The sequence below is a fragment of the Stenella coeruleoalba genome (assembly GCF_951394435.1).
Source record: "Stenella coeruleoalba genome assembly, chromosome: 2".
NCBI classification, from domain to species: Eukaryota; Metazoa; Chordata; class Mammalia; order Artiodactyla; family Delphinidae; genus Stenella; species Stenella coeruleoalba.
In genome coordinates, this window is record NC_137147.1 from 102,569,696 (window position 1) to 102,584,849 (window position 15,154).

A 15,154-nucleotide genomic window follows, 5' to 3' on the forward strand; every position below is an offset into this window, starting at 1 on the left:
TGTGTTCACTGGGGGCATCCAGGCTCTTTCCTCCTCAGGCTTCTCCCTGACTTCAGCTGCGGGAGGCCGGAAGGAAGCTCCACAGGCTCCCCTACCCCCACTCCCCTGCGTGGCCCCCACTCCACAGCTGGCAGCCCCCAGGCCCAGCTCCTGGTAGCTGCCAACAAGTATTAATGGAGAGGATGAATGTTTATTGTCATTTTTCTCTAATTGTACATAGATATTCATTGTAGAAACTTTAGAAAATACAAAATAATATAAAGAAGAAAATTAAGCCATCCATAAGTATACTACCCAGAGATAACAGTAAATTCTCACTAGTAGCATTTTGGCATATAGTCTTACAGAGTTTATTTTCTAATGTAGTATTTCTAATGTAGTACTATTTTTTATTATTGACATTTTCAAACATATACAAGTGTATATGTTTAAGTGTATAAAGAACACTGTAACAAACACCAGGGCCCAACAACCAGCTTCACGTGGATCTTATTTTGCCAGTTTGGTTTCATCCAGCCTTCTGATTATTTCTGTCCCTTTTCCATATGGGCATTTTAAAGCAAACACCAAAAAACATACGGTTTCACCCATAAACCTTTAAGTACACATACAATTTTGTAAATGTACATTAATATATTTATAAAACTGAGATGCTACAGTGAAATTGCTTATAATTGCCTTTTTTCATAATAGTAGACATTTTCTCATCTTTAAACATTCTCCTAAAACAATTATTTTAATGCATTTATAATATTCAATTGGGTTAAATTGGACTAAATCCAATTACATATTTTTTAAAAACACTATCATTCTAATCACCACAATTAAACTTTTTGAGAAAGCAAATATAATTGAACAGTTGAAATATTTTAATGATTTTTGCCTCAGTTCAGAATGCAATAGCATTGTGGGTAATTTTTTCTTGGAAAATAGTTCAGAATATACCATTCCAACAGTAGGACCAAAGTGACTTTAGACATATCTGGCCAGCTGAGAAGGAAACCTATTCTGAACTACAGCTTTATAGGCAACTGTCTCTTGTTACTTGGCAAAAGTGCCTTCTGGTTCTGCAGGCTCACCCAGCCAAGCCCCGTGAAATCCACAGAGAAGGTGCTGGTTGGAGTGAGTCCTGCTGCATGTCACCAGCAGCAATGGGACTCTCTAGAGGAATTGTACAGAGAGGGTGGCAGTGACCCTTTGCTTAATGTCTTACCTGCAAATTCATTCAGAAGTCACAAAATCAGCTATGACCCCTGCAGCACTAAAAATAAATACATAACAGCTGTAAACTTCTTCGTTCTGAAATCCATTATAGAAACAGATCACAATGGACTTGCTTAAAAAACTGGACCTGTTTTAAAAAGCACGTCAGACAGTTGGTATTCATGGATTAGGAAATTCATTATTGTTAAGATGAAAATGCTCCCCAGACTGGATAAACTTCAAAAACATATGCCAAGTCTGAAAGAAGCCAGACTCAAAAGACCAGTTATTATATGATTGTATCATGTGATACCATTTGTTGGAAATGTTCAGAAAGGGCAAATCTATAGAGACAGAAAGTAGAATAATGATTAACTGGGGCTAGAGCTGAAAACAGGATTGACTACAAATGAATACAAGGCATGCCTTTAGGGTGATGGAAGTGCATTGTGGTGATAATTATACACTCTGCAAAACTGTCAAAGTTCTTTTAATTCTGTACTGCAAATGGATAGATTTATGATATGCAAATTATACCTAAGTAAAAGTTTTAAAAAGGAAAACAACTTTCCTTGGAGTAACTGAAGTGCGTGGTACAGACCCTACCCTCCCAGTTCAGTAGGCTCACCCACGTGACACCACAGGGTGACATGTGTTGTCGTGAGTTGTGTGGCTGCCTTGCTCAGGGTGCCCAAATTGTGAGAGTTATCAATTCTTTGTATGTTTTATCAAGTTAATAATCTGAAATCATTGAATTACAAATGTACAAATTTATATTAGTTACCAAAATGTCTTTTTTTCTCTCTCTCTCTTCTGTTCAGACATTTTTTATTTTTGTTTTTTTATCTAGATTTTATTTTTCAGAGTATTGTTAGGTTCACAGCAAAATTGAGTGGAAGGTACAAAGATTTCCCATGCACACCCCACCCCCACACGCACAGCTTCCCCTGTTATCAGCGTCTCCCACCAGAGTAGTACATTTTTTACAAACTAGGAACCTACCTTTGACACATTATCATCCCAGAGTCTATAATTTACATCAGGGTTCGCTCTTGGTATTGTAGAGAGCCCAGAAATAGGCCCACATAAGTATAGTCCGTCGATCTTTGACAAAAGTGCAAAGGCAATACAATGATACAGTGGAACAAAGGTGGTCTTTTCAACTAATGGTGCTGGAATAACTGGACATCCACAGGCCAAAAAAAAAAAAAAAGAATCTAGACACAGGTGTTAACAGCCTTCACAAAAGTTAGCTCAAAATAGATCATAGACCTAAATGTGAAACGTAAAACTATAAAACTCCTAGAAGAAAACTTAGGAGAATATCTAGATGATCTTGGGTTTGTTGATGACTTTTAGATACACCACCAAAGGCATGATGCATGAAAGAAATAATTGATAGGCTGACTTTATTAAAATTAATCATCTCTGCTCTGCAAAAGATACTGTCACGAGAATGGGAGCAGGCCAGAGGCTGAGAGAAAATATTCCCAAAATGTTTTTTAAATTGTTTTGTTCTTTTTGAAGTTAAGATCTAAACTAGAATAGTTCAGATTCCAGAAATTCACAGGAAATAATCTTCTTCCCTATAAGCAACTGCTATTAAGTAGGGAAGTATTTATAGCCAGTGCCAAGAAATCAGTGTTGGTTAATAAATGAAGCAACAAATCAACTTTCGTTGGATTGAGCAAAAACAAGGCAGGTAGAAAATTGGTGAATCAGGTTTTCTGTTTGTCCTCTACTAGGATTTGATAACCTTTTCTTAATGTTGTCTTCTGTTTATAGGAATGAGGACAGAGGTGAAACTATGTTTAGTTTTCACAAGTATGCTTATATTCTCTAGCCTTGAACTCCACACTGGACCCTACCCTTTCATGTGCTAACAGTCTGATCAAGCAAGTCATTTATCCTGGTGTATATTCTTGAGAAAGCTAGCAGTGGGTGATTTGTATTTCCTTTTCTTCATTTCTGCTCTCCTTATGATAGCATGTAAAAGGAAAATGCTGGGAACAATATGGGTAGATTGTCATAATTAAGCAGATCATCATAAGGTTCTTACCTGCATTTTGATTCCCTAAGACATGGGGCTCCAGTGTCATTAACTGTGTTCGGTACCTGCCAGAAAATGTAAAAGTCCTCAGTGTCAGAGAAGTGGTGTAAATTTGAGCTGGAATAAAAGTCATGCAGGGGAATCTAATTAAGGTGGTCTCGTTAACCCCGATTCACGAATGGGTTGAATAACATTTGGTGCTAACAGAAAACTGTGCACCATCACTTTTCAAAGAGGGAAAAGACATGTTTCCTAGTGGATAATCAACGATTTACATGGTGCGTGATGTGCGAGGGTGTTAGATCTTGGGCTGTTACCTGGTGTATGATCCCATTTTTGGCCAAGATTGTCCTTTTAATATCCATTCAGCAGAGGTAAATTTTCCGTTATTTTTATTTCTTCCTGCTTAATGTTGCCTTGAGGCTTCTCATTGGAGTTGGTTCATGAGCTACAAAGAAAGCTCTAATTCAAGGTCATGCCAGGCGTGGTGTGGGGGCTGATCCTTGAGTGCTGCGTTGCAAAGGGCAGAGGGTGCAACGGTGCCTGTGGCACAAAACACCGGTGTCCAACAAGTCGTCCTCGCAGGTGGCCGCCTCTTGTGTCGGTGGCCTCAGGGGCAGGGGTCTCCCTTAGCTCTCATGGCCCCTGGAAAGAAGACAAGGGCTCAGGAACAGCCCGCAGGACCTCCGGGTGTGAGGGGAGCAGCCCTGATGCGCTGCGGGAGCCGAGGAGGTGTTTGGCTCGGCTTCAGACCCCCAGTGCGTATTCTTGGTGGTTGTTGGTTCAGAAGTGAGAAAACAAAACATGCCGGATTCTCAACCAGATGGAAACTCTGATTTTTAAAGCACCACAGTGTTGGCTACAAGGACTTCCAGATGAAAGCGTGTTTTCACAAACTGCAAGGGCTCAGCTAAATTTGTACAGAAGTGTTACTGGATAGATGCTGCTTGCAGTAAGTAGTTGTTTGACCAAGGTGTCAGTATTGTAATGCAGATATATTGTCGTGCTGTTTGATCTCTTAAATAGCCGCACTGTAAAGTGGTCTTTAAAGGCCTAAATCAATTTCCCAAGGACAAATCTTAAAGAAAAATTGACAGCATGTTGAGAGTTATAATTATTGGAATGGTATCTTACTGATTTTTGTATATTGACTATAGAAATAATTTTTATACTTTTCCACAGGACTCCACTGGAATGTGTAGTTTTGCATGTTTTGTGCGTAACAAAACTTTCACATCAGCAGGAATTCAAAGGAAATATTTGAAAACTTTCAAAGGAAAGTTTTGGGCATAATAATCCTTTCTCCTGGTTACTGAGAGCAGTCAGCACATCCTCAGAGCTCTTTAAAGTTCATCTAAACTCAACTTGGAACAAGTTCTTATTCTATTCTGAGTTTCATTTAATTCTTTAAATACAGAGGGCTCGGTTCATTATCAGATTTCCTTGCTCAGAAAGATTAAGTAAAATTCAAAAAATCCAAAAGCCACCACTGGAAAAATTCCCACCTGATAATCAAATATCCTTCCTAGAATAACACCTACATCTTATCCCCACACATTGGTTGTTGGTTGTCTGATGTTTTGATGCATTAAGCTCCAATAGGACAATCTAAAGCGATCACCAACTTGTAGCATTTTGTTATCCTGATAAGAAATGTGTGATAGAGGTATTCCAGGATAGAAATGTGTGTTTTTTTGAATGTGTTTATGGGTCATATTCTATGGAAATGAACGAGTGCCCTGAGAACTGACAAATGGGCAGAGAAATGCCCGGGGTCCCTCTGCCCTACCCTAGCCCCCATTAGTATCCTGCTGTGTTTGTTCCTGTGCTCTTGCCCTTCTTCACAGCTATAATCGTAGTTTGTATGTGGTTCCATATCCCACTTTCTCCTTTTAATATTAAAAATGGGAAGTTTTTAACCGTGTGTCTTGGATTTCAGTTTTGTGGAATCCATCTTTAGAAGCCAAGTTAGAACACATCTGCCAACAAATCACTTTCATTCCTTAAAAAGACCGTTCTTCCTAGTGCTCCACATTGGGAGTGTGTGATCCCTGGGAGCCAGTGTTTCCACTACAAACAGGAAAGGTCCTCTGAAAGCCGTCATGAGCTGGAGTTGGGAGTAGGAGAGCTTTTTGTGGGGGTCATACCTGTCCAAGTAAAACGGCGGCCAGAGAACTGGACAGGGCAACCGGCACCACCGGGAGCTTCCTGAGCTCCACCCCCGCCCCCTGTCCCGCAGCATATCACAGGATTGTTCCTTTTTGAAGGGACATCCGAGGGGCACACCCAGCCCACCTCATCAGGCTAAGGCTTTTATATGAAGCAAAAACAGGTTCTTTAAATGGTGCTTATTCTAATACATCCAAAGAGCATGTCAGTTATTTGTACATGACAGACTTAGTCTAAGAACCTTCTTTTTAAAGTTCTTGCTTACGATTTTCACTTGCTCAGCTAGGATCCCCAGGGTGGTCTAGGGAAGGTGGGTGGAACCTCAGAGGGCCTTCAGCTCACGGGGGTGTTTCCTCTGAGCCCTAACTCTCAACTCATTATTTACTCCTCCCTTGAAGAAGCAGTGTCCTTTAAAAGGAGACATTGGTTTAAATGAAACTTCTGTTGTTCTACAATAACTGTGGCATATGAGTGTGCTCTGAGATGCTTGAGTAGATTTAATACAGCCTGTGCAATGAATCCTAACTGGCATAGCATTGTTGAAATAAAGTGGCAATGTCTTCTTTTACTTATTCTGATATTCCTTCAGAGGAGATCAGATTAATTAACATTCCTGGCTTATACATTAACTTCAAGTAATAACACAAAAGAAAAACCAGTGCAGCATTACAATGCTGTATCGTAAAACAGTGTGTGTGTGTGTGTGTGTGAATACAGCTCTAATGATGAACTACCCACTATTGGGTAACTTTCACACTTTTGAATCTTTGTTTTCAACAGGCAGAGGGGCTTAAGATTCCTCAATCAGTGATATAATAAAAGCCAATTACATTTTTTAAATGGGCAAAGGACTTGATTAGACATTCCTCCAAAGAAAACATACAAGTGGCCAATAAGCACATGAAAAGGTGCTCAATCATGAGTCATTAGGGAAAGGCAAGTCAAAACCACCATGAGGTACCACTTCACACCCACCGGGATGGCTGTACTAAAAGAAATGGAAAATAACAAGTCCCGGGGAAAATTTGGAGAAACTGGAATCTTCGTACCTTGCTGGTAGGAATGTAAAATTGTGCAGCCTTTGGGAAACAGTTTGGCAGTTCCTCGGCAAATTAAACATAGAGTTACCATGTGGTCTAGCAATTCCACTTTGGGGTACATACCCAAAAGAATTGAAAACAGGGACTTAAACAGATACTTGCACGTGCTATTTATAGCAGCATTATTCACAGTAGCCAAAAGGTAGAAACCACCCAAGCATCCATTGATGGATGAATGAACAAATAAAATGTGGTCTGTGCATACAGTGGGATGGTATTCAGCCTTGAAGACACATGCTACAACATGGAAGAATGTTGAAGGCAATATGCTAAGTGAAATAATCCAGGCAGAAGAGGACAAATGTTGTGTGATTTCACTTAAATGAAATATCTGGGATAGGCAATTCAGAAACAGAAAGTAGGTTAGAGGTTACCAGGCCCTGGGAGGTGGAAGGTGGTGATGGGTTAGGTACAGAGCTTCTGTTTGGGATGGTGAAAAATTTTGGACATAAATAGCAGTAGTGGTTGCACAACATTGTAAACGTAATTAATGCCACTGGAGTGTCATTTTAAAATGGCTGAATGGTAAATCTTATACATATTTTACCACAATAAGACTTTTAAAACTAAGACCAAAAAAAACCATTTGCTAGCATCTTTAGGAATTTTTCTGTATAGTATCATGTCATCTGCAAACAGTGACAGTTTTACTTCTTCTCCAATTTAGATTCCTTTTATTTCTTTTTCTTTTCTGATTGCTGTGACTAGGATTTCCAAAACTGTGTTGAATAAAAGTGGTGAGAGTGGGCATCCTTGCCTTATTCCTGATCTTAGAGGAAATGCTTTCAGCTCTTCACTGTTGAGTATGTTAGCTGTGGGTTTGTCATATATGGCCTTTATTATATTGAGGTATGTTTCTTCCATGCCCACTTTCTGGAGAGTTTTTCTCATAAATAGATGTTGAATTTTATAAAAAGCTTTTTTGGAATCTATTGAGATGATCATATGGTTTCTATTCTTCAATTTGTTAATGTGGTATACCACACTGATTTGCAAATATTGAAAAATCCTTGCATCCCTGGGATAAATTTCACTTGATCGTGGTGTATGATCCTTGTAATGTGTTGTTGGATTCGGTTTGCTACTACTAGAGCGCGTCAATTAATTCAGTAAATTGACAGGATACAAAATTAATAGAGAAATTTGTTGCATTTCTATACATTAACAACAGAAGAGCAGAAAGAGAAATTAAGGAAACAACCCCATTTACCACCACATCAAAAAGAATAAGATACTTAGGAATAAACCTACCTAAGGAGGCAGAAGACCTGTACTCTGAAAACTGTAAGGTGCTGATGAAAGAAATTGAAGAGGACACAAATAGATGGAAAGATATATATAAATATATATATAAATATATACCATGTTCTTGGATTGGAAGAATCAATATTGTTAAAATGACTGTACTACCCAAGACAATCTACAGATTCAGTGCAATGCCTATCAAATTACCAATGGCATTTTTCACAGAACTAGAACAAAAATTTTTTTAATTTGTATGGAAACACAAAAGACCCCGAATAGCCAAAGCAATCTTGAGAAAGTAGAATGGAGCCAGAGGAATCAGGCCTCCTGACCTCAGACTATACTACAAAGCTACAGTCATCAAAACTGTATGGTTCTGGCACAAAAACAGAAATATAGATCAGTGGAACAGGATAGAAAGTCCAGCGATAAACCCATGCACCTATGGTTAATTAATCTACAGCAAAGGAGGCAAGAATAATACGATGCAGAAAAGACAGTCTCTTCAATAAGTGGTGCTGGGGGTCTTCTGGGCTTCCCTGGTGGTGCAGTGGTTAAGAATCTGCCTGCCAATGCAGGCGACACGGGTTCGAGCCTTGGTCTGGGAAGATCCCACATGGTGCGGAGCAACTAAGCCCGTGCACCCCAACTACTGAGCCTGCACTGTAGATCCCACAAGCCACAACTACTGAAGCTGCACACCACAACTACCGAAGCCCGTGTGCCTAGAGCCCATGCTCTGCAACAAGAGAAGCCACCGCAATGAGAAGCCCGCGCACCACAACAAAGAGTAGCCCCCGCTCACCACAACTAGAGAAAGCCTGCGCGCAGCAACGAAGTCCCAACGCAGCCAAAAATAAAATAAATAAATTTTAAAAATAATAAGTGGTGCTGGGAAAACTGGACAGCTACATGTAAAAGAATGAAATTAGAACATTCTTTAACACCATACACAAAAATAAACTCAAAGTGGATTAAAGACCTAAATGTAAGACTGGTTACTATAAAACTCCTAGAGGAAAACATAGGCAGAACACTGACATAAATCTCAGCAATATCTTTTTGGATCCATCTCCTAGAGTAATGGAAGTAAAAACAAAAATAAATGAATGGGACTTAATTAAACTTAAGCTTTGGCACAGCAAAGGAAATCATAAACAAAACAAAAAGACAACCTACAGACTGGGAGAAAATATTTGCAAATGATGCAGCCAACAAAGGACTAATCTCCAAAATACACAAACAGTGCATGCAGCTCAATATCAGAAAAACAAACAACCCAATCAAAAAATGGGCAGAAGATCTAGGAAGACATTTCTCCAGAGAAAACATACAGATGACCAACAAGCACATGCAAAAATGCTCAACTTTGCTAATTATTAGAGAAATGCAAACCAAAATTGCAATGAGGTATCGCTTCATACCAGTCAAAATGGCCATCATCAAAAAGTCTACAAATAATAAATGCTGGAGAGGGTGTGGAGAAAAAGGAACCCTCCTACACTGTTGATGGGAATGTAAATTGGTGAAGCCATTATGGAAAACAGTGTGGAGGTTCCTTAAAAAACTAAAAATAGAATTATCGCATGATCCTGCAGTCCTACTCCTGGACATCTATCTGGTGAAAAGTCTTAATTTGAAAAGATGCATGTACCCCAGTGTTCATTGCAGCACTATTTACAGTAGCCTGGAAATTTGCAAAGACATGGAAGCAACCTAAATGTCCATCAACAGATGAATGGATAAAGAAGATGTGGTATATATATACAATGGAATATTACTCAGCTATAAAAAAGAATGAAATGATGCCATTTGCAGCAACATAGATGGACCTAGAGATTATCATACTAAGTGAAGTAAGCCAGGGAGAAACAAATACCATATGGTATCACTTATATGTGGAATCTAAAAAAAAAAAACAAACAAACAAATGAACTTATTTACAAAACAGAAATAGACCCACAGACATAGAAAACAAACTTATGGTTACCAAAGGGGAAAGTAGTGGGGAGAGGGATTAACATATACACACTACTATATATAAAATAGATAGCCAACAAGGAAGGACCTACTGTGTAGCACAGGGAGCTATACTCAATATTTTGTAATAACCTATGAGGGAAAATAATCTGAAAAAGAATATATATATATATACGTATATACACGTGTATAACTGAATCACTGTGCTGTGCACCTGAAGCTAACACAACATTGTAAATCAACTATACTTCAATTTTAAAAATAAAATCTCTTTTACTTAAATCTTAGAAGGTAGTTTATCTAGGATGTTCTGTTATAGCATATATCTATTAATGTTGATTTGTAGCCATAAACCAAACAAAATTAATACCATTGAAAATGTAGTTTGGCAAATACTTCATTATTTTAAAATCACAGTTGCCCCATTAATTAATGGTGAAACAAAATAGCCTCTTGTCTCTCTCCCCGTGCTCTCTAATGTAAAGGTAAAATTAGAGAATGATTGTATTTTCCTTAGTTCTGTTTGGTAATCCAATTGGATCATTCGGAAGTAAAATTATAATCCTAATTCTTCTAATTGTCTTAGTTTCCTTTTATTTACTCTGGATGTCAGTTTTCTGAACCAGGGTTGGGCACGCTTTTCCTCAAGTGGCTGTTTAGTAAATATTCAGTCTCCATGGTCTCTGTCGCAACCCTCAGCTCTGCCCGTTGGTGTGAAAGCCACTGCAGATGGTACTGCAAGGACTGAGGGCCGTGTCCCAATAAAACTTTATTTACAAAACCAGGCAGCATCTAGTTTGCTAACTCCTGTTCTGAACTTCCAGACCTTTTACCAAAATTCAGTCCTGTGTTTCCCACTGTGAGAGTCCATTCTGTGAATATAGCAGCTTTGAGAGAAACCTAACAGCATCAGAGCTTTGAGATCTTTCAATGAGTGCTCAAAATGGCAGTAACTGCGGATCATAATCCCATAGTTCTTTTGTATTTTTCAGAATGTTTTTGTAAACACGCTTTTGTTTTATATTTACAAATACCGGAGAGTAGAGTTGGTGTGACTGTCCCCTCTTGCAAATGGATAGTAGGTGTTTCTCAGAGGCTGGCTGGTCCCCCATTCTCCATCTTCACTGAGCCCTCCCATCTCTCTGTGCAGCGTGTATTCCGGGCACCAGTCCATCCTCATCCCACCTGCAGAGCTGGAGACCAACCCTGCCTTGTGGCTGCTTGCCGTGAGTCAATACAAAGTCCGGGATACATTTTGCTCCTACTCAGTGATGGAACTGTGTACCAAGGGGCTGGGCTCGCAGACAGAATCCCTCAAGGTAAGCAGCCCTCAGAGTGCCTGGGGGACACTTGCCAGCATCCTGGGAAAGCACCAGTGTCAGAGGGTGTGGAGTAGATGTGGTGAGGCTAAATGATCCTTCAGAAAAGCCGACATAAGGTCCCCTGTCACCTGAGGTTGACGAAGTTGTTTTCACGTGAAAACCTTGTTTTATAACATGGATATTTTCCCACTGCCAGAGTTAGAGGTCAGAGTGTATGTTATTGATGTCTTTAATTCTGTTAGGGCTACTTGGAGAGTCCTGAATTGCCTTTTGATTTGTTGGTGAATTCAGTTCTTGAGTGCAGTTAGTTTTATCCCAACGCTGGGGTTCGAGTCATACGTCTAAATTTAGCCACTCATTTCGTTTTCCTTGAGGACCCTGATTGGTAGATCTGGGTCCTAACCAAAATTCATTTTTACAATCCAGTGAACAGTGGCTTGGTTTTATTTTTTAATATTCAATTACCATTATGTGACAATAACAACATTTCCCTTCATTTAAGCCAAGGACTTTTTTTTTTTTTTTTTTTTTTTTTTTTTGCGGTACGCAGGCCTCTCACTGCTATGGCCTCTCCCGCTGCGGAGCACAGGCTCCGGACGCGCAGGCTCAGCGGCCATGGCTCACGGGCCCAGCCACTCCGCGGCACGTGGGATCCTCCCGGACTGGGGCACGAACCCGTGTCCCCTGCATCGGCAGGCCGACTCCCAACCACTGCGCCACCAGGGAAGCCCCAAGGACTTTCTGATAGACATATTTTCATAGTAAATTATGTAGTCCTTATTCAGGTAACTAGGAGAGAATAATTATATGACCTATTTTGGTTAATATTCCAACTATTCACTGTTTATATGCTCAGATATGTGTGGGTGTGTATGTATAGATATATACACAGATTATATTTGTGTGTATATATGCACACATACAAATTATCTATACACTTGCCATTAGTAAAGCAATATATTTCTCTCTTCTGAATTTTGTTTTCCTCTTCAGACCTAGTGCATTAAGCTTGAACAAGAAAGCAAAATGCAAGATAACTTTGACATTAAGCTACATAAATAAATATTACTTGAAGTTATGTGTTTATACAGCAAAGGAAATTTATAAAATATTATTATTCATGTCCACCTATATTATGCTATAAAATGATTGAGTACGTTTCATGAACTTTACCTACAGGTGCATTTATAAATAACCAAATGAAATAATAAGTGATTTCTAAGCACTTTACATAATTGATTAATTTAACCTTTACAATAGTTCTCTGAAATAGGTCCATTATTGTTTCCATTTTAAAGATAAGGAAACTTAGGTTACAGAGAAATTAAGCACCTTCTCCAAATTCTTACATTTAGTAAAGTTTGAAGCCAAATTTTGAATCTGTGGCTCCAGGGGCACCATCTCAAAGCCCAGGGTGCATTGCCTCCCAAAACACGCATGTGTCGAGGGTCATTCGTGTTACCTGGACTTAATTTTCCCTGTGTAACTGCACATATGGAAGATTGTCGTTATCTTGACTCGTGTCCCTCCTCAGCTCAGGTGCCCTTGTCAGCTCTCCAGGACGCTGATGGCTCCTGGTGACTGTCCTGTGTAGGGATGGAGACCCTGTCGCTCCCTCGCCTCCTGTTTCATTGCCACTCCCGTTGCGCGTTTTGCTCTTCCTCAGCTCCACTTGGGAGTGTTGTGCTTTTAAGGCACTTCATTGCCTGTCCCGGGTGTTGCCATTTCGTTCACTAGATGGAATTTGGGCAGAACTGAGCTGTGCTTCCTTGTCAGTTTATCTGGGACCTTTTACGTCTCAGGACATGAAAGGAGAGCTGTGTTTAAGAAGCTGCCCAGATGTTTTCATTTTCCATTCTTACATTAAAAGCAGGTTTCTCATTTCTCTCCGACGGATGTTCCTGTGTATCCATGCTGGCAGGAGTGTATACAAGTGCTTCTGTTCTTCCCCAAACCCTGTCCTTTAATTATTTTATCCACACCTTGTTTTTCTTCAACTTTTCTCCTCATTATGCGTCTTGAGTTATTTAAGATATGTTTGTAATGGCATCCTTGATTACCGATATGGGCGTTTTTTTATTTACACATGTTCTACAGCATTTTGGTTAATGGTGCAGACACAGAGAGCTCTGGGAATGAATATCTGTGTGGAGTTTCTGTTGTTGTACAGATCTGGGTAAGGAGCCTGCAGGTCACACCCCTAACACTGGCAAGGCTGACCTCCTACTGCTGTCATTATTTCTAGGCACGAGGACTGGACTTGTCCCGCGTACGGACCTGTGTAGTGGTGGCAGAAGAACGGCCCCGAATAGCACTCACCCAGTCATTCTCAAAACTGTTTAAAGACCTGGGCCTCCATCCACGGGCCGTTAGCACCTCGTTTGGCTGTAGAGTGAACCTGGCGATTTGCTTACAGGTGAGTTTCCTTGATGCCCGTAAGTGCGTGAGTCAGAGAGTGACTTTTAAAGACAGGCATACAGCGCCACACTGCTCAACATAGTTTCCCCTGCTGATGCTTACCCACATTTAGAAGGTATCTTTCAGTAAATGCATGTGGTTGGTATACACTTTTTGTTTGTTTGTTTTGTTTTGTTTTGTTTTTAATTATACTCTGCATTTGTCAGTAACCATTATTCATAACTAGCATTCACAGGCTTACTCTGTCCTGGGGCATTTTAAGTTTTGTAACACGAGTAGCAGTTTGTCAAGACCTGTGAAGGCAGGCTCTTTAAAGATGAGATACTAAACAAATGTTTCATTGTGGCAAGAAATCCTGTCTCTTGAAGTACTTAGTCTCTTGTATGCAGACAGTAACTTCTGTAGGAAGAATTCCAGGACATTAAGCAGATTCATGAATTTGCGGCTGGGGTGACGTTGAGGTATATACTTTTTGCTGCATTTCTAAGGCAGAGCTGTAAGTGAGGCTGCCCTTGTAAGATAGCCTTGCATTATATGTGGCAAAAAAAAAAAAAATGCTTATTTTCTTTCTTTCTCTTCATTAGCCCACTTCAGACCATCTTCACTATTCCTTTCCGTCTCTGAACTCTTAACATGAGATCTAGTCCATGAAGGAAGGGAAAGTCCTATGGGGATCTGTTCCCAGTGCCCTTTGGGCAGCCTCATCCAAAACAAGCCAGCCCAGGGCTCAGCTGCAGGCTTTGTTCCTGGAACATATTAAGAGGACAAGAACTTTGCTCACAGCAGATGCTGGAGTGCAGGACAGTGGACACAAGCTGGCTCCTGATCTCGCCTCCCTGCCCACCCACTGTCTCTCCCATTTACGACCCAGGGATGCTGCTTACAGTTCCCCTTGGGAGACCTCGGGAAGCTCCTGGTCAGCTCTCTCCCGGCCAGTGCTCTCAGTATCTGGACTCAGCGTGGACTTTGGAGAGGAAGGACTCTCCCCATGTGACCAGTCTGCTGAGCTCGCTTCAGAAAAATTAGCTACAGGAAGGTGTTCTGATTTTCATTGGTGTTCCTTTGCTTCTGTCTTCCTTCTCTTTGAATTAGCTCCATTTCTAAAAATTTATAACTACCAGGGTCCTCTCAAGAGTCAGTTGAACCTTGTTCTATGATTGAAATTAATTCCCTTTTCTAAGAGGTAATCTGAAGAATTGGATTTATCTTGCCAAACTAGTTCTTTAAATATTGAAGTTTTCTTTTCCTATTCACCTTGATGTGTTCTGCTTAAATGTTTCTAGCCATCTGTTCCATGAGGAGAAATGAGAAATACAGAAATCCACTTCTTAAATAAATTCAGCCATAGGATAATGTAATGCTTCCCTTCTCCTGCAAGTAGTGGGGAAAAAAGATCAGGGATCCATGAGAGACAGGCTCTTGGCCACAATATTTCTTCTTCTTTCTCTCTCTCTCAGAATGTTGGCAGATGAAGGGGAGAAGGGCATAGAATAGATCCCATATTAACATAGTATCACTTAGCACTTGTCCACTTCATACAGGCAACAAAGCAAGTTCTACTACACTTTATTATACAGAATTAAAACTTTGTAGATACTAGAAATAGAGCACTTATGGTTATTTACCTTTCTATTTTTCATTTATTTCCGTCTGCTTGATCCAAAATG

General features: G+C 40.0%; 1 protein-coding gene across 11 annotated transcripts in view; it reads left to right on the forward strand.

Moving 5' to 3' along the window:
* DIP2C (disco interacting protein 2 homolog C) overlaps window positions 1–15,154 on the forward strand; it is a 367,823-nt gene that overhangs the window by 320,021 nt on the left and 32,648 nt on the right. For all 11 annotated transcript variants that reach the window (XR_013825253.1, XM_079907065.1, XM_079907063.1 and 8 more), the window contains 2 exons: window positions 10,898–11,066; window positions 13,315–13,485. Coding sequence is in view for 10 of the 11 variants with exons in the window: in XM_079907065.1 (XP_079763191.1) it covers window positions 10,898–11,066; window positions 13,315–13,485 (340 nt within the window). In the remaining variant the exon portion in view is untranslated. The remainder of the gene's footprint in view (window positions 1–10,897; window positions 11,067–13,314; window positions 13,486–15,154) is intronic.